The sequence below is a fragment of the Zingiber officinale genome, chromosome 2A (assembly GCF_018446385.1).
Source record: "Zingiber officinale cultivar Zhangliang chromosome 2A, Zo_v1.1, whole genome shotgun sequence".
Lineage (NCBI taxonomy): Eukaryota > Viridiplantae > Streptophyta > Magnoliopsida > Zingiberales > Zingiberaceae > Zingiber > Zingiber officinale.
This window is the reverse complement of record NC_055988.1, coordinates 172,054,219-172,072,820: the sequence shown is the minus strand read 5'-3', so window position 1 is coordinate 172,072,820 and position 18,602 is coordinate 172,054,219. Positions and strand designations below refer to the sequence as shown.

Genomic DNA, 18,602 nt, shown 5'->3' with positions numbered 1-18,602 from the left:
ATTCAACTCAAAACTGATCTCTTCGTGTATGTGATTCTCTGATTAATCGGAGTTGAGCTCACCTGAACCTAACTCCGACCTTCTCCTCGAATAGGCTTCCTCCTCGGCTTCTCGTCCCTCGAACGTTGTGCATATTCTTCTCGTTCACCAGTATACTCTTTCACAGCATTTCGTCCCTTGAATGCACTAAGCTCGTTGGCTCTTTTTCTCGTGTCATTCTTCTCGCTAATTGTATTTTCCGCTCAACTTTTTCTGTTCCTAAGTTCATGCACACTTAAACACAAGGATCAAATATAACAAGACCTAACTGAATTTGGTTGACATATTAAAATAATTATGATGTACTACCGGACAACTTATCAAATTAATTGATTTTATATCGATTTGGTTGGTTTAATTTTGATGATAAAATTTGATGGATTCAGTTTATCTAAAAAAAAATTAGATTTAATAAATTTGAATTTATTTAATTTTATCGGTTCAATTTTAAACCAATTATCTGAAATAAATTATTTTCTAATATCAGAATTCATTATTTATTTGGCTTAAATTTGATAACATCATTTAAAAAAAATAAAACTACAGTTATCTAATTATTATAATAGTTTTATACTAGTTACTATAATAATTTTAAAGATGATTTTAAATAAGTTAAAGAAATTTTAATTAAATTGCTAAAAAAAATTATATAAAAATATTTTATGTATATATTTTTAGTAAATTGAATTGATTTAGTTGAATATGTTATACTAGTCATAATATGTCAGAATCAGGAATTTTTGGAATAAAAAACATTTTGGATATTATGTTTTGGCTTTTTAAGAATAAGGGCGTCCTTTTTTATTTTTCTCTTATTTTATTAAATTAATTTATATTTTATAAAAATAATATTTGAATTATGCGGTAAAATAAGAAAAAGGTTAAATTACGCAAAAGGTAAAATAAAATTCGCATTGCTATTGCACGCGGGCGGCGCGGCGTGCGCGCTGCGCCATCTGTCTGCGCCTCCTAATTTCCCCTCCGCGCCACCGCCACGTCTCGCCGGTAAGCTTCTGCTCCTCTGCATTCCTCCTATTGTACCTCCGTCTCTTTCGTATCCTGCCCTTCTTCTTTTACCGCCACTCCTTCCTGCGCGCCTCCGCTGCATCTCGCTTGATCGGGATAGTGAATGTCGGCGTGGCTATATATGAGCGACACCGTTCATCTCGTGGAGCTATCGCCATTTACCTTGTATCGAGAAACGAGGAAAAAACCCTACCTTTTGCGCGCGTTCACTTTATTATTCGATCCTAACTCCAAATGTTAGGGTTTTCTAGCCTACCTATTTGGTTCCTACCAATATTATCTGAGGTTAATCTTGTTATTCAGGTGTTAGAGAATTTTTAGTTGTCATTATTAACGCAAGAACAATTATTCATAACTGATGCATAATTTTTTATAGTGAAACAGGACTACAGAATGTCTCTTGTTGAAATGTCAAGTTTTTCAAACGTTTTTTGATCGGAGGTTTCTCTTGTTCTCAAGCTATGTATATCTGATTTGATTATGATTATTTATGCAACTGAAACATTCTAAATTGATCTACAGTTTAACTTCTGATGGTCCCATGGCTACAGATTGTTAAAGTATCAATTTTCTATTGCATACAAATATTGATTCACAGAGATTGAGGTTAGTAGCAACATTTTGTTATCACCGATTTTGTTTTTAATGCTTTAATATTTAGATTTACTTGTTTTTTTTCTATCTATCGTCATTATCTTTATCATCATCATCAAGCTATACTTGTACTTACTATCTGGGATCGGCTAGATAAATCCTATTCTCCATTGAGCTCTATGCAACACCATATCACTAGTAATTCAAATTAATTAAATTATTTATTTATTGCATTAATTAATAACCAAAACTGTTTCTCCATATGGTTGATAATGATGGTAAGTATCTGAAATCTAGTGAATCTTTACAATCCATTATGTTCTATTTGTGTATTTGATGGAGTAACTTAGTGTTTTGATCTCTATCACGGAAACAAGCTTTTGATGATTGCTTGGATAGTGCAGCTCATGCAGAAGTTCTCTTACTGCATTGAATAATTTTGATTTGGCCTCTTCTGAAGATGAAACTGATGTGATGAAGCGCGACGATGGTTGCCATTATTTCTTATCTAGTTGGAATCTCCGTATCTATCCAATCTTTAGTTTTATTATTTTACTTTCTTTATAAATTGGACTTATATCTGCAAACTGAGAGTAATCCTGTTCCCTTCTTACTAAGTTAGGCATACTAGTTACAAATTATTACATAAATGTTAACATGGATTTTTTTTTTTTTTTTTTTATATTAAGTAGATGACATTCGCTTAGTTCGCCTAATAGGTAAATCCGGGGCATAACATATATACACTCTGAAGTCTACCTCTAGAATATTCATCCCTAGTGGAATTCGAACCCGATTCTTTTAGTTATTCCTCCAAGTGCTTTACATGTTAACATAGATTCTTGATTGGTGGGAACATGGACTGAGATACAAACATTTAAGAGGGATGGGGTAAATTGAGGTTAGAGTCCAAATTTGAACTTATTTCTCAAGAACAGGAAGAAACCGAAAAATACAAGAAGTGATAATGTCATTCCTAGAATGGTTGGTATCATAACAGTGCTATGCTAAGGAACCTAACTTGCTACTTATCTTTGTCACATCAAGTTTTGAAGAGTTCATTCTCTTGGCGGGATGCTTAATTGGCCATCACTGATCTGCTAACATGGAAACAGCAAAGAAGGTGAAGTGTGGAGCATTAATATATGGCTAACAATGAGATCACGAGAATTGATAGGTATGAAGCTTCCTTAATGGGTTGGACAAGGCTATACATGTGTAAATCATATGGAATTATTTATCAATTTTCACTTTTTTGGCGATTTAGGGGAAGCATTAGAACTAATTTGTGAAGATGTAAGATCTGCAATGAGAACATCATATATCAGAGAGTAGATGCACTTTGCTGTTCGGTTTAAGGACATTAGTATCTTTCTTTTTTTATAGTCGAAGGACATAAGTAATATCTATTAAACACAATGAAGAACCACGTACATATGAATGCAACCTGTTTTTTCTAAACTATCTTGTACACTTATTTTTCATGACTTTCTTTGCTTCAATTTATGACCTATTGTCGATTACTCGACAACGGTTCCAACTGAAAACCATGCAAGAAGTCTAAATTCAGTGTAGTTCGAATAAATTGTAATAAGATTGAGTTTCTTTAGGCCAATGAATATCAATCTTTAGCTCTGAAACCCGACTTCCTATTCTGCAGATTTATGTTCTGTTAGATACTTCTTTGTGGCTATAGTGTTTATTCGGTTTAAAAGGAGCATGCCGACCCGACAATCTCACTACAACTAATTCTGTAAGGCCAAAGAATTCCGGAGAGCCAGATCTTTTCTGCAGGATGATGATGAATTGATAAAACAAATGGGAGTTTTCAGTGACGAGAGAGGCCATTCAAACTCTGGGAATGCAAACTTTCAAATTCCATGCCAAACTAATACTGCACAAGGAAGCTTCATTGATTCTTTTAACTTGAGTAAGATGCCTCCTTCCATTGTTTACTTGCTGAAACAGAAAAAGTAGAAATCTTGTTTATGTTCTTTTTGCTCTTAGATTAATGTAATTTGATGCCTAATTAGTAATCATATCGCACTACGACAATAACAATTAAGTTTTTTAGTCATAATTTTTGTCCCATAAAGTTCACTTATTATCTTACAATGTCATTAGTTAGGAAAAAAATATTTTGCCATTTAAAGTAATTTCAATTAATTGTTGTGCCCAAAAGATATTTACATATCTCCATAATGATATGATATAGTCTATTTGGGTTGGGGTCTAGGTCCTCATGACTTCACTCTTAGACTCTCCATAAAAGGCTTCATGCCAATGGAAATATTCTATATCCTTTAAACTCATAATCTTTATCAAATCTTTTCAATGTAGGACTTTGATTGAATCCCAACAAACCCCCCTCAAATGAAGGATTACAATTACTCTTACAGTTCGGGCCTACTCACGAGCATTTGGTCACCCTGACGTGCTTTGAGCCTCCCTACAATCATCCACATCCGATTACCTTGATCTACTCTAGGCCTCTCCGTAAGTATCCGCATCTAGTCACTCTTGATATGCTTTACGTTTTTCCGTAAGCATCCGGTCACTCTGACTTGTTTTGGGTCTCCCCGTGAGCATCTGGTCATCTTGACCTGCTCATCTTCTTGTAAGTATCCGATCACTCATGATCTGTTCCGGGGTCTTCCTACAAGCATCCGGTCACTCATGACTAGTTCCAGACTTATCCTCAACTCTGTTCAAGGCCACACCATATGGTATCTGGTCTGGATCATAATTCTGATATTATTTGTTATGACTGAAGGATATTCACATATCTCCATAATGATATGATATTATCTATTTTGGGTTTAAACCCTCATGACTTTAGACTTTCCTTAAAAGATCTTATGCTAATGTAAATATCTATGTCCTTTTAAATTCATGATTTTTATTAAATTTTTTTAATATGATATTTTAATTGAATCTCAACAGTAATTAGACACTGAGTAACCACTATTATGCCTTTGATTCTTCTATTTAGCACAAGAGAGCCTCAACTCTCCCCCTTTTGGGTTCAACTTCAAGGAGCTAAATTTGACTCATGGAGCAGTCTGATGAGGCAGAGAGATCTTGTGGGCTGACCGCCACTGCAGAACCCTAATGTTAAAAAAACTTGAGGAGTACAAATAATTTGTAATTTTTTAAATTTTGTTTTGTTTTTATTGTTGGCCAAACTCGAGCTGAGTCCAGAATTTGCTGGTTAAAACAAGCAACGAGTTCTTTCTTCTCCGAACAAAAAACCAAAACAAAAGGCGTTGACTTTAGAACAGGGATGCGTTCGTGCGTACATGACTTTGCCAACGCACGTAACCGCGTCAGGTCCACGTGTCCTTGCTGACTTTGCCCACGTCGTGACGCTGCAGCGTAGCGCAACGTAACGTAACGCATGGCTTCAAGTCTTCGATACTCTTCTTCTCCACGTAACGGCTACGATACGACAAATTAAACCCTCTCTTCACTGCCGTGTGGGAAAGAACTAGTAATTAAGACGAGAGATTAAGCATTAAGTGTACTTGATCATGAAGTCCTCATGCCTTAATTACTTTTATTCTCTAGATTTTTCATTATCTTATAATGCACCACCGTAAATAATATTCGAATCATGCAAGTTGGGTTAGGGCATGATGGTATTCTTGTGGATAAGAAGAAGCTTATCCATAAATCAATGGGCAAAGAAGGAAGCCCCATCCAAACTCTATTTCATGATTTAGGTTTGTCATCATTGACTAAGTGAACAAAAAATAATTACAATAAGTTATTATCTTTTGATCTTGTGCACCAACTTCCTTCCTCTAAAAAATTTATGTTTTTCAATTGTTTTTATTATTTTTTTTTAGAGATAGACAGTCTTTCCCTCTAGATCGTCTAAATCCAAAAATACAGATCTAACAGTTTACTTTTTAGATTTTTCATGTAAGAGAAAATGTCCTTGCAGTAACTAATATTCAAATCATGGATGCCCTAGTTGGGCAAGGGCATGATTGTCTTCTTGTGGATAAGATGAAAGTTATCCATACACTATTTCATGATTTTGATCTGTCATCTTTGACGTAAGTGAAAAAAAATAATTACAATAAGTTATTCTCTTTTGACTTTGTCTACCAACTTCCTTCCTCTAATTTTTTTTAAGGCATGAGAAGCTCCACACAGGGACAAAATTTATGTTTTTCAAATTGTTTTTATTATTTTATTATTTATTTTTGGTAAGAATTCAATAAACACTCCAAGCAACCCAATTTATTATAATTTTTTTGGATAAATATTTTACTCAAAATCCAATCAGAAGGTTGGCGACGTTGCAAGTAAGTGTAAGGAATGGATTAGGATTTATATATTTGTTATTTGTCGTTTTTCTCTTGGTTTTAAGCCACGTGGCAATGTAATTTTTCTATTTAAGGCCAAGAGAGCCTCAGCTTTTTCTTCCCCAATTCAACTGCTCCAAGTTGCTTTCATGGAAGAGTTCGAGGAGGCGGAGGTCTTATGGCCAGACGATTCCGGCGGCGGAGGCAGCAAGACGGCGGCAATAGCTCCGGCGATCCTCGGAGTCAAGACTCCATCTCGGTCGCGTGGTGCTCGCTCTTGGACCGCCGGATTAGCCTCCGGCCAGCTGCATGCTGATGAATATATATACGCCGCCGACGACGATGATGACGGCGGCAGCCGTGTCATTCCGCCGCATGTCATTGTGGCGCGAAGGGCCGTCGGCGATAAGATGGCCTTCTCGGTGTGCGTGGGGAACGGGAGGACGCTTAAGGGGCGCGATCTGAGTCGAGTTAGGAACTCCATTCTCAAGATGACCGGATTTCTCGAGATAGGATCAGAAGAGCTAGCCATTTTCTAGTCATTTGTTAATTTTTAATGCAAGGAGAAGAGTAATTAACTAGTAATTAAATGTAAATAATAAACTTTCCATTTATATTGTATTTATTAACGGCCCTATTCACGTGGATCATTTGACTTGGTAAAAAGGATATTAAGAAGCATTCAAGGAGCTAATGAGTGGGCTGAAGGCATAAATTGATTAATGCACAAGGCTTTAAACTTGTATATGTTTGTATGACACAAGTTAAGACTCCGATCAACTATTGTTTCCTTCCTACTATAAGAGGGTACTTGAATAACGATCCACGACAATTCGGCGATCAAAAAACGAGAGAGCACCGTGTCGGCGTATCGCCGGAAAGCTCGCCAAAGAAAGTCAAGGTCAACGGGGGACACATTGCCGGCCAGAAGGCGGTGAGCATCCGCCGCATCTTCGCCTGACAAACTGCCTCGTCGGTGATGTTCCGATAGAGCTGATCGTTGATGGTAAAATAGCGGCTGTCGAAGGCGCGACCAAAAGGGAAAATCATCCTTCGACAGAAATGCAACATCACTTGGGGTGGTGGGTGCGTGATGGCAGGATCTCCTGGATCATTTTTTATGGTCCAGGGAATGTGTCACTCGTAATTATGATCGGATCGTAGTCGTGATCCGACTGTAAATGGTTGCAATCCCTTCTTTATTCATCGTTCCCACTAGATTATAGTTTTTGTTCGAAGCGGACGGCCGGAGGTCGCTCGGAGGTCGGAGGATACTCTCGCTCGACGCACAGTAACCTGGCCACTTATCCACCACCGGAGGCCTCCAGCCGCTCGCTCCGAACAAAAACTATAACCTGATGGAGACGGTGAACCCAGGAAGGGATCGCAACCATTTGCGACCGGATCGTGACCACGATCCTATCGCAAATGCGAGTGACACATCCCTGGCCTGGACCATAAAAAAATGGTCCAGGAGATTTGTGCTCGGGTGCGTGTCCTCGTCGGCCGGTGAGAGCTGTTTCACCACTTCTGTGTTCATGTTAAGGACGCGCGATACCGCTTGTGCGGTGCACCATCTCCATTGGCACAGCCACATAATACTCAATGAAAAGGAGGAACAAATATTGGTAGGTTAGGGCTTTATGAATGTCATGGCAATTAGTTATAAAATCTGTTCCTAATCAAATTTGTTCCAAGGACTTTTTAAATTATTGATCAAATTAAATAAATTCATCTGCTCCTAAATTTTTTTATATTTAGACACAAGTATCAAAATATAACAGGACCTAACTTTACTTAGTTGATCATATCAAAATCACTATGAGGTACTTACAATCTCTTTCTTTTTGATAAAAATCAATCCAAATTAAATTAAGGTAAAACAATATATTAAATTAAATGAATATACAAGTTTTAAAACATTATATATACAATATTTTAAAAATATGTACCTCCCTTTAAACTTAACTTCTAACTCCCCTATTTGATCATATTAAAAATAAGGATTTTGTTGGATTAAATTGAAATTAAATTCTAAAGAATACTTGAACAGTGACTATACCTTTAAAAAAAATATGAAATTTATTCTCAAAATTTTGTTTTTTTGATTAAAAAGTAATTTTTAATAAAAAATAATTTAAAAATTATTTTGTTTGCTGAAAAAATTTAAAAATTTTTATAAAGGTTAAGTAGATATATCTAAAGCAGTAATAAAATTTTCACAAAAAATAAAATCAATTTGAGCAGTAATAAATTATTTACTACAATAAAAATGAAAATTTCTTTAAAATGCTTAAAAAATAGTTTTGAGGTTTGAAAAATCTTGAGAAATTTTCTAAGATGGTAATAGAGTAAGTTTTTTTTTAGAAAAATTAAATTTTTAAAAATTGAGTGTTAAAAATTTTTTAATATTAACAATTAGCATTTGAAAAAATAATTCATAGAAAATTAAATATTAGTAAAAAAGTTTAAAAATATTTTGTTGGACAGAAAATATTATAAGTTTTTACCAAAAATAAATTTTATAAAAATAACTTTGTGAAATATTTTAAATTAAAATATATAGTATTTGAAAAATAAATCATAAAAATAATACAACTAGAAAAAATTTTTGAAAATTTTTCTAAAGATAGGAAAGGAAATCTTCTTTTTTGAAAAAATTAATACCTAATTAATTTTGAACAGAAATATACAAAGAAATTTATTTTAGCACATTAGGCAATTAAAAGGTAAATATTAAATCAAATTTAAATTGGAAATATGCACAATTTTAACTAGGCATGTTTTAGGAACCGAATATAGGTTCCTTCTTACTGAATTACTGAATTGGTAGGTATATATGTTTTTATTATTTTTCTGATTTAATCCTTGTGAAATTTATAATACTAATTTAATCTTTGAGAATATCTAAAATTTGAGCATGCATAATTTTTAAAAAAATTTATTTGCTTCTTTAAATTAGCATTTTTAATTTTTACTTTTTTAAGATCTTCTATTAAGCAAGATTTTGCTAAGTTTCTTTTTATTTCTAATTTTTCTTGTTTTTTTTTAAAAAAAAGTGCACATTGATTTTACCATTGATTTAATACCAAAATACAGTTCATCAAGTGGTTAGAGGCATACCTCACTTATCATATCGAATTTGAAGCTTGATTCTCCCCCTGCTTCACTGTATTCGTCTGAAGTAGGTCCCCTTTCATCATGCTGACTTCTGAGGTGGTTTGTATTGGAGTAATCTGGGTACCCTAGGTTTTGATGTTTGGGCAAAGGTTTAAGTTACGTTTATTGTTGTATTTGATATGTATTGTGAGTGTGTAGGATACAGGTACAACAAGGAAAGTCCAAGTGTGATCTTGACAAAGGAGGAAAGTCCAAGGATGAGTCTTGGCGGTGTAAGTCCAAGCATGTAGTCTTGGCAATATAAGTCCAAGTGGAGGAAGCTCCAGAAGGCAAGACGTGAAGGATGGGGAGACATTCGAAGGACGCAAGGCTGATGGAGGAGGCTAGAAGGCTAGGTCTAGGTTGGTCGGATGAGGACGAGTGCTGAGTGAGTGTACTCGGGGGTTAAATCATAAGATTAGGGATTACTGTAGCAGTTGACTGGTAATTTTATCAGTCAACTGGTGCAGTCGACTGGGAGCGAACAGAGGGCTGGTATCGAGCTGTTGGGCTGTAATGGTCGAATTTCCACATAGGGCAGTAGACTGATGGTTTTGACATTCGACTGAGAGGCGGGAGTTTCCAACCCGTGGCCTATATAACCAAGACTTGGGAGCTTGGTTGAGATTGACGAAATAGAGGTGGTTAACCCCTATTAGTAGTCTACCTGTGCCCTAGTGTCTCGAGTGTTCTTGTGAGAGTTGTGGTGAGGTTTCTCCACCCACAAGAAGCTACGTGAGCTAGCCGAAATTTGCCGGGGAGTCATCCACCGACGGATCGGGATCGTCCACCTTACAGACAGCCATGGAGTAGGAGCCCTAATCTCCGAACCACGTTAAATGATTGTGTAGCTTGGTTTGCATTTCTTGTCTTGTATTTAGATTAGCTTTCTACTTGTTCGTTTGTATTTCCGCTGTGTAACTAACAAGTGTAGGAAGAAGTGATCGATTTGGCGAGACGCTATTCACCCCCCCTCTAGCGGACGTCAAGGTCCCAACAGTTTGTTCTTCATGGTTAGCCATTAGTGCTAGTCCGGCATACGCTTTTATTTTTGACTCTGATGATGAGCTTTCATCCCAAGTGGCCTTGAGATTCTTGTGCTTGTTTTACTTGGGTCTCTTGTCTTTTTTCCTTTTTGAGTTCTGGGCAGTCCTCCTTTATATGTTATTCTTTTTGACATTGGTAGCATCAAACCTTTTTTTTATTTCTTGAATTTTTTTCTGTTATGCATTTCATTAAATTTGTTAGATTGAATTTTTTTTCTAAATTTCCTTACCATGTAAGCTTCTTAGTCTTCTTCCATATCTGAGTCTGACTCGGTTTCATCTTTCTTAATGACTTTTAGTGTCAGATTCTGGCTTGACTCTTTTGTTGTACTTGCACATCGAGTTTCATGTAATTTCAAAGTCGAAAAAAGTTCTTCTAGGGTACTTACCTCCAGGTTCTTCGAGATATAGTAGGTGTCTATGATCGAAGTCCATTCTAGAGTTCTAGGAAAAGTGTTGAGTGCGTAGCGTACTGAGTCCCGGTTGGTTACCGTTTCGCCGAAGTTGGTCAGTCCGGTGATCAGGGCCTTGATCTTCGGTATAGTTGGGCTACCTTCTTACCTTTTTCTAGACAGATGTTCGTTAGCTTGCTCCGAAGAATGTTCCATCGTGTAAGCTTCACTTTAGATGTTCCTTCATGGAGTTCCAGGAACTTCTCCCAAAGAACTTTTGCTGATGTATAGCTTTCGATGTGATTTACTACTTGAGGCAGCAATACACTTAATAAGTGATATTTTGCTCTGCTGTTGACCAAGACATCACTTTGCTCCTTTGTCCAGAGGTACTCTTCTTTCTCTACGTCTTGCTGATCTTTAGAAACTATAAAATCATACTTAATTATTAAAAGAATTTCAAAGTCAGTTTTTAGGAATATCTCTATTCGGCTTTTCTAGTGCTCGAACTCCCCCTCGAACTTTGACGGGATGAATAGCCCTAGCGACCGGCTAGAGGGGGTGAATAGCCCTGAAAAATAAACTCAAACCTTTCTCGATCTATAGCTTGATTAAAATAAACACTTGTATAAAAAAAATTAAGAAGTTAATTAATTAAAAGAAAGAAGCAAGAAAAGATTTACTTGGCTAGCAATCAGAGGATTGCTAATCCATGACAAATGAATCTCACTATGAAGATCTCCTTTAGGTAGGGTAGCTTTTTATAATGTTGATAGCTCACACAGTAGTAGACCAGAAAAAGAAATGATTACAAGTGTTATTTTTGCAACTATTAAAATCAGAGCTGTATTTATAGCATTGATCCAGGTGCATGGAAGGGTTCCGAACGCCTGGGGGTGGATAAAATTTTATCGATGATGCAACGGATCGCAATAGCTCGACAAAAGATAAGTTTCTGGTCCGGGCGCTTGGACTAGGTCCTGGCACCTAGACCGAGCTAAACCAATCCATGACCAGGGCACGCACCCTTGGTGATTCGGGTGTTCGGACCAGAGTCAACTCCCAATTGTCTTTTTGTCCAGGTCTTCCGTTCCAGTTTCGCTCGTTGGGTGATCTCGGCCATCTGGAATAGAACTCACTCGAACTCATTTTTTGAACTTCTTGAGCAACCTTCCACCCCGACTTCTCATCCCTCGGAAATGCCACGGCTTCCTTCTCGTCCCCTAGCATACTCTTCCGCAGCGCCTCGTCCCTCAAACGTATCGAGCCCGTCGACTATCTTCCGTGTCATCCTTCTCACTAGCTGTGTTTTTCGCTCGACTTCGTATACTCCTAAGTTCCTGCATACTTAGACAAGGGTTTATAATCGACCGTTGATGAAGACAAGGGTTTATAGTCGTCGCTCAACTTTTAACTTAGTCAATCAGCTCGAGAGTTTGGAAAACTTGTTTTTTATTTATGTCTATCCTGCATCCAGAAGACATATGCACAAATACATCTATATTTACTCATGCACCTCTCATCTTCGTCACTCAAGCCTGTATTAGTGTGTTGAGATCCTCTTGCGTCAGTGTCACTGGTCTTCCATCTTCTCGTTCTGCTGTAAGCTATGTTCCCACAGATGACGCCAAAATGATCCTGTCCGAAGGTGTGAAGCTGGAAAGCCGGGGATGTGGTGGTTCCGCTGACTAGATGAAGACCTCGCTCCTCTCTGCAAAACAAAACCAAAACCATGGAAGGAGTCCCTGGCGTTGGCCCTCCGACAATCAAGTTAGAAACAGAAGAAGAAGAGAGTGAAAGTACTAGGGACCGAGATTCATCTTGCTTTTCTTCATACCTGACATACTCTTTTATACCTTTCTCAGTGACCCTCCATCTTCCTCGGTTTAATGATATTAATTACCGACGGAAGACATCTTTGTCTTGACTGTTTTTCATTTAATGATAGATAGAGTGTTCTATTTTTTCTTCTCTTTGTCTAATTAATTATCTGTCTTTTCCTCTTTTATTATTTTATCGGTTCATTATGTATATAATGCCAATGACATACCTCGAGCCGGACGGGTGCCCCACTCGGCTCGGGCTCCTGGCCCGCTCGTCTTCTCTTTCCACCCGGGTTGACCAGTCACTGGTTTACTCAGATGGCCGACCGGATAATGATCCCTCTGATCGACCGATGAATCGCTTCTCGCTCATGTGCGGTCGAATTTTACTTAAGTTCTAGCATTGACCGTCTTGACTTTGACCTACACTGTCGTAATTGATCTGTATCAGGTAGGCTCCTCCTTATCATCTCATCAACATAAATAGTTGTCAGAGATCATATTAGTTGATTATTGTCCTTCAACAATCGATTGATGTCTGAAGTAAGGATTTTGACTCAAGGATTCATATAAAAGCAAAAATGAACGTTTGAAGGGGCAGAACTCTAATCTCAAACCAAGATTTTCATGCTATTTGAATGCCGAGAAGCTTTTGAGCCTAACCTCCATCTTTGGTGCACGCATTTGAAAAAGAATAAGCTACATCTATCAAATAAATCATTGTAATATATTCTTACTTCATCTTCTTCTACAACACATTGTAAGACTAAGCTACATCTATCAAGTAAATCATTCTAATATATTCTTGCTTATCTTCTTTTATATTGTGTTGTAAGATTATTATAGAAGAAGATTTCTTCATCTTCAATTATAAAGTTGAGAAGAAGGATTTTATTAGTAGAAGTGGAGAGTTAAGAGTAGATGTTTGAATTAGTTATCTCAAGGAATCGAATACCAAATAAAATCATCTAAGTTAGCATTCTGTGTGTGTTGTGATCGTTTTGTTTCAGAGTTTTCACCCAATCTCAATAAGAGTGATTTGATTTATTTATCATCCCTTCTAGCCCGCAATATCCTAATATTAATATTATTCCGTGTCTTTCCTGAAAAAAATATAATTCTATGTTAGAATTAACCTTTACAATAATCATTATTTTATCCAATATCAAATAATAATATCATATGTGGTTTAGTGTTCGATAATTATATATTTATAAATATACTATGAAATTTTAAGAAATTTCGCTAGACTCTTACCATCGTAGGCTATCCAATCCTGATCGCAAATGGATCTTACATATCCAATCCTAGCAATGCCTATAAATACTAGGGGTATGTGTATCTTTACTTCAATTGCCACTTCGTGGGTAGGTTTCACGTCTCTACTCCAGCGTCCAACTCAGCAACCGCATGCGGTTGGATTTGGATTTTTTAAAGCGTTTAAGCTACAAAATAATAATAAAAAAATATACAAATATTTGGTAAATTAATGTTTTTTTATAAGTCAGATTGTCAAATTGTTACGACTCAACTAATTTTGGAGACGACAAATTTAATCTCAAAAGAGTTTTCAATCGGCCGCTATAATAAATCATAAAACTATTATAATAAATCGTCCATATATGACAGTACAGCGTCGAATCGCTACTTCATTCATTCATTTGTGCAAATAAATTTATAGATTGTTTTGACCAATGAGTGTAGTACTTCGGTCACGCCCGTTCCGTTCGATTTAATTCATTAAATTCAGCGTCAGCTCACGTTGAGTGTCGAGCACACCCTGTTTTGGCATGGAATGAATGCAGCACCTGCACCGACCTGCACTTTTCATAAACCATCACGTGTTTTTCTCTGTAGGTTTCTTAATTACCTGTCCAGTGGCCACAGACACTTAATGGCATTATCAATTACACTAACACACAGTTCTACTATATCCAGTCATCAATTAACACTTAAAAAATAACAATAAAACAACACCTAAACATCACGCGCAGTTCCACTAAAAGTAGCTGACAAAAAAAAACAAGACACGGACTAATTAACCTTTAACAGCGTCATTAAGACCACCTAATTACTACCCTGCACGCATATTAAAGCTCAAACCTAACGCACTCTAATAATAGTCGATGGGCGGCCTAATCAGCCTCGCTTGAGCCGGCCTTCGTTGGCCTGCTTGAAGAGCTGGGCCTGGGCCGAGGCCTCTTTGTCCGACACGACCGCCGCCCGGAACGAGTCCCGCACCTGCTCGCCCGTGAAGTAGAAGTGGTGGTCCACCAGCGAGTTGAGGAACGCGGCGGTGGCCTCGCGGTAGAGTTCGCCAATCCCGTCGCGCCGCGTGTTCGCCAGCGCGTCCATCACGGTCGGGTTCGTGCTCGCGAAAGCCGCCGGGTTGGGCAGGCCGAAGATCTGGGCCACCGGGCACCAGAACCCAAATAAGGACCAAATAGCGTTCGGATGGCATCTCCAATAGCTACAAAATTACATTATATTTATTTTTATATAAAAAAAATATAAAATATAAATATATATATAATTTCATACTCGCAAGTGAACGGAGGGCAATTAGGGTCGACGGGAGTGAACGGAGTCCCCGGAGGCACCACCACGGGAGTCGTTGGCGTTGGGACCACCACGGGAGTCGTTGGCGTTGGCACCACCACGGGAGTCGTTGGCGTTGGCACCACCACGGGAGTCGTTGGCGTAGGCACCACCACGGGAGTGGACGACGGCGGGTTGTAGTACCCTCCGCCGCCTCCGGACGGCGGCGCGTCTCCGCCGGTGGACGGCGGGCTGTAGTACCCTCCGCCGCCTCCCGATGGCGGCGAGCCATGGGAGGCCGGTGCGTCGCCGCCGGTGGACGGCGGGTTCGTGGTCGGAGTACCGGAGCCGCGATGAGAACCTGCATGCAATGCATGCACGTAACGACATACGTCATTTAGCTTCCAAAAACAAAACAAAACAAAACAAAAAAAGAAAAAGGAAAAGAAAAAACACTTTTTCATCAGCAAAAAACATTACGATGGGGACTTGTTGTGGAAGGAGGGGAGTAGTAAGCCTTGCTGTCAGCAGCAGGACCAGCTTCAAAGCCTCTACACATGGCCCGACTAGTGAGGGCCGAGCAAATCACTAAGAAACACATCATCTTCTTCACAGTAGTCCCCATGCTGTAAGCTCGATCGAGTTTGAGCTGATGAAGCTCAATTAGGTCAAGGAAGATGAGTGAAGTGAGACTAATGTCTGGTTGCCAATTTATAGACAGATGAATTGTTCAAGGGGAAGGGAGATCTACCATCTATAGCGTGTGTGAGTGGTTGCGGGAGGGTCGTTGTGAGTAATAAATGGAGTGTGAAGAGGGGAGAGTGAGTGGTTGGTGCGAGGCAGGAGGGTGCATTCAAGTGAGCTGTAGGGTTAATTAATACTACTGTGGGAGGGTTTAGGGTTTAGTGGACAGTTCTGCCTCCCTTAGATTCCCACATTTATTGCTATCTTTATTCTATTGATATTGATAATTAAACCATATTTCATTAAGCCTCCCATTTCTATATATATATATATCATATTTCATTAAGCCTTCCATTTCTATATATATATATATATATATATATATATATATATATATATATATATATAATATTTTGATAGACTGGGGGCTTTACTTTGCGGATTTGTCTATACTTGACTCGAGGTACTTGGAATTAATCCAGATGTCTGTGTGTAAATTGATCTAGTGTCTGGAATGAATCCAGACATCTAAACTCCTTCAGTAATTTTTTAATTTATTTTAGAATATATATATATATATATAGTAATTTTTTAATTTATTTTAGAATATATATATATATATACACACACATACCTGTTCGAAAGCAAGGAAGATGACAAGTTAGGGATGTGGCTGAAAGTTTGACGCGACGAAGACTCTTTGCTATCTTGTAGCACAAAAGCATCAGTACCAGACCGAGAAAGGATTCTTGATGTTGGCCATCCGACGTTCAAGTCAGTCTCCAATGATATAGAAAAAATGAAGAACTGTAGCTAAAGTGGGTAGTAAACAAAGTTGCACATACCTCCGCCTATAGGTGGGAACCCCTTTTATAGCGTCATTTTAGTGTTCGTGTATGCATCTCAAAGTGTAGATACGTTTTCTTAAGAGTCCTAGGAAAAGACAAGTCAAAATGTAAAATACCGAAAATAGACAAATATTAATAAGGGAATTTTCTGGAATTTTTGGAAATTTTTTAGGAATTTTTCGGAGCTCGTACGGACGAGATAGCGGGGATAGAAACGGGGTCCGGAAAAGCCTGTTTAGGCTACCCCATTTTAATGAGGAAAAATTTTATTTTCTTAATTTTTTTCCTATTTCCCTTTTCTTTATTTCTTTTCCCTGTGCTTCTTCCCCCGCATGCTCGCGTGCCCGAGCCCCCCACGCGATCTCCCTCTCCTCGCGTCGAGCCATCACCTTCTTTGCCCTAACCACCGGCCGCGGCAGTTTTCTTCTCCTTCCCTTTTATTCCTCACTTCCTCCCGAGCCACACACCTTAGCCCTCTTCCTCACTTCCTCCTGAGCCGCACTCGACGTCTTCTTCTTCCTCTTTCCCCAAGCGCCGGCGATGAATCTGCCACCGCCAATCCACTGTCACCCTTGTGTGCCGACGCCGCCGCCGACTCTTGACCCGAGCAGCACCGCCACACCCTTTGCCCCAGTGCCGAGTCGTCCAATTCCGTGCCCTATTTTAGGTTCACAGTCAGCCGACTCTCCTTCTCCACGCCATGCCCTAGGTTTCTTCATGCTGCCGGATCCAAACAAGACAGCAATGAGGTGAGCAAGCATCAGTGATTTCATTAGGAAGGTCCCACAGTCCTGATCAGTTGGTGCCACTATCGTTTTCGTGAGGCCAACATCGTTCACAGGCGAGCCACGACTCTGATCACCCTGTTCCGACAGAGAGGAGGCTGTGGTCACAAGATTAAGGTAAGTGATTTAAATATGGTATTAGAGTTGGGCAGTTGATTCATTTGTAGTGTTGATTCTGGATTGTTGTTTGGAAGGCAGCGACATAGTGTTGCTCCAATCGATGTTGCCACCTCAATCAGCTTGCTACGATTTTGGACTAGGGTAAGGTTTGTATAAAAGTAAATTTATGCCAAATTATATCCACTGTTATGTTAGCTATATGAGATAGATTCCAGTGTTTAAGTTTGAAGTGTTAATTGTGAGCAAAGGATTGGTTCATTTTTGGATATTGAGGTTGCTAATCTGTATAGCTTGTTTAATGGGTGATTAGTTGTTTATGTGTTAATAAGGGTTAATGAAGCTAACCCTAGATGGTCGGTGGATTAGGAATTTGTTTAGCTATTTGTTTATAATTAAATTAGCTAAACTGTACGATTTACCACAGGACTTTGACGCGAGACGAGTATCTCGATTACCAGATTTGGACTTTTCGATTGGAGGCGGGTACTTTTGACTTTATGTCGTTCGATATGCATAGTAGTGAATTTAACAAATTACAATAATTATGTTTCTTATCTGTTTCAGTTAGTCACTACCCGATACTTGTTACATGCTTGGTTGATACTTGTTTTGCATCTCATGTTATTCCTTACATGCTTATATATGCTTATAGGGGGTAGTGATATACCATGCTTCACCATGTTCAGGACCTAGGTTTTATACCTTGTCTTATCTGTGTATCTTTGATTTGATTCATTGACCTATGGTGCACCTTCTATATATATAGGGATTAGCTCAGGATATTTCCATGGTTAGTATCATGCACCATTCGCATGATTGCATGCTGTGCGATAGTCCGCTCCATTATTGTTGAGCACATCGCCAGTTACATGGATCTGCACACACCACCACTCATGGGTTAGTGGTCGATACAGGCAGAGTGTGTTGCAGCAGGGATTTTGTTTGGCTTCGTTGGTCCGCTCATGGGTAGTGTGACGCAGCGTGGTAGCCGGCAGAGATTCCTCCCCGTCATCGTGTACCGGGAGTTGAGAGCATTGCGCTCCCCCATTTATGATTTGGGGTAGGAGGATAGGTGTACTCCGACAGCATCCCGTCCACTCGGTCACTCATCAGGAGCAGTGACGACAGAGTGCACGGTTGTCACAGCCATACCCACTCTGTCTCACTATTGTGTGTGAGATGGTTGACTGGCGTCAGGGGTGACCAGGACGCATCATTGGCATCATACGCATTGT

At 38.7% G+C, this 18,602-nt stretch overlaps 2 protein-coding genes and 1 long non-coding RNA gene across 5 annotated transcripts; 2 read left to right on the top strand and 1 right to left on the bottom strand.

Annotated features, from left to right (window-relative positions):
* Positions 1–950: 950 nt before the first annotated feature.
* On the top strand, positions 951–4,816 carry LOC122040283. 3 transcript variants are annotated; one of them, XR_006128575.1, is made up of 6 exons: positions 951–1,044; positions 1,442–1,506; positions 1,588–1,671; positions 3,320–3,589; positions 4,000–4,155; positions 4,652–4,816. It is a non-coding gene; the product is annotated as an uncharacterized LOC122040283 (long non-coding RNA). The 3 variants fall into 3 exon arrangements; XR_006128574.1 differs by lacking the exon at positions 4,000–4,155 and adding an exon at positions 2,707–2,836; XR_006128573.1 differs by lacking the exon at positions 4,000–4,155.
* A 1,281-nt stretch (positions 4,817–6,097) lies between these two features.
* On the top strand, positions 6,098–6,609 carry LOC122040282. The gene has a single exon (XM_042599609.1). The coding sequence runs from the start codon at positions 6,122–6,124 to the stop codon at positions 6,509–6,511; it is 390 nt and encodes a 129-aa protein (XP_042455543.1). The 5' UTR covers positions 6,098–6,121; the 3' UTR covers positions 6,512–6,609.
* Positions 6,610–14,299: 7,690 nt separating this feature from the next.
* On the bottom strand, positions 14,300–15,644 carry LOC122040281 (protodermal factor 1-like). The gene is made up of 3 exons (XM_042599608.1): positions 15,411–15,644; positions 14,934–15,291; positions 14,300–14,862 (listed from the first exon to the last, which is right to left on the bottom strand). Exons 1-3 carry the CDS (start codon positions 15,553–15,555, stop codon positions 14,532–14,534), a joined length of 834 nt encoding a protein of 277 aa, XP_042455542.1. The 5' UTR covers positions 15,556–15,644; the 3' UTR covers positions 14,300–14,531.
* Between the last annotated feature and the right edge of the window lie 2,958 nt (positions 15,645–18,602).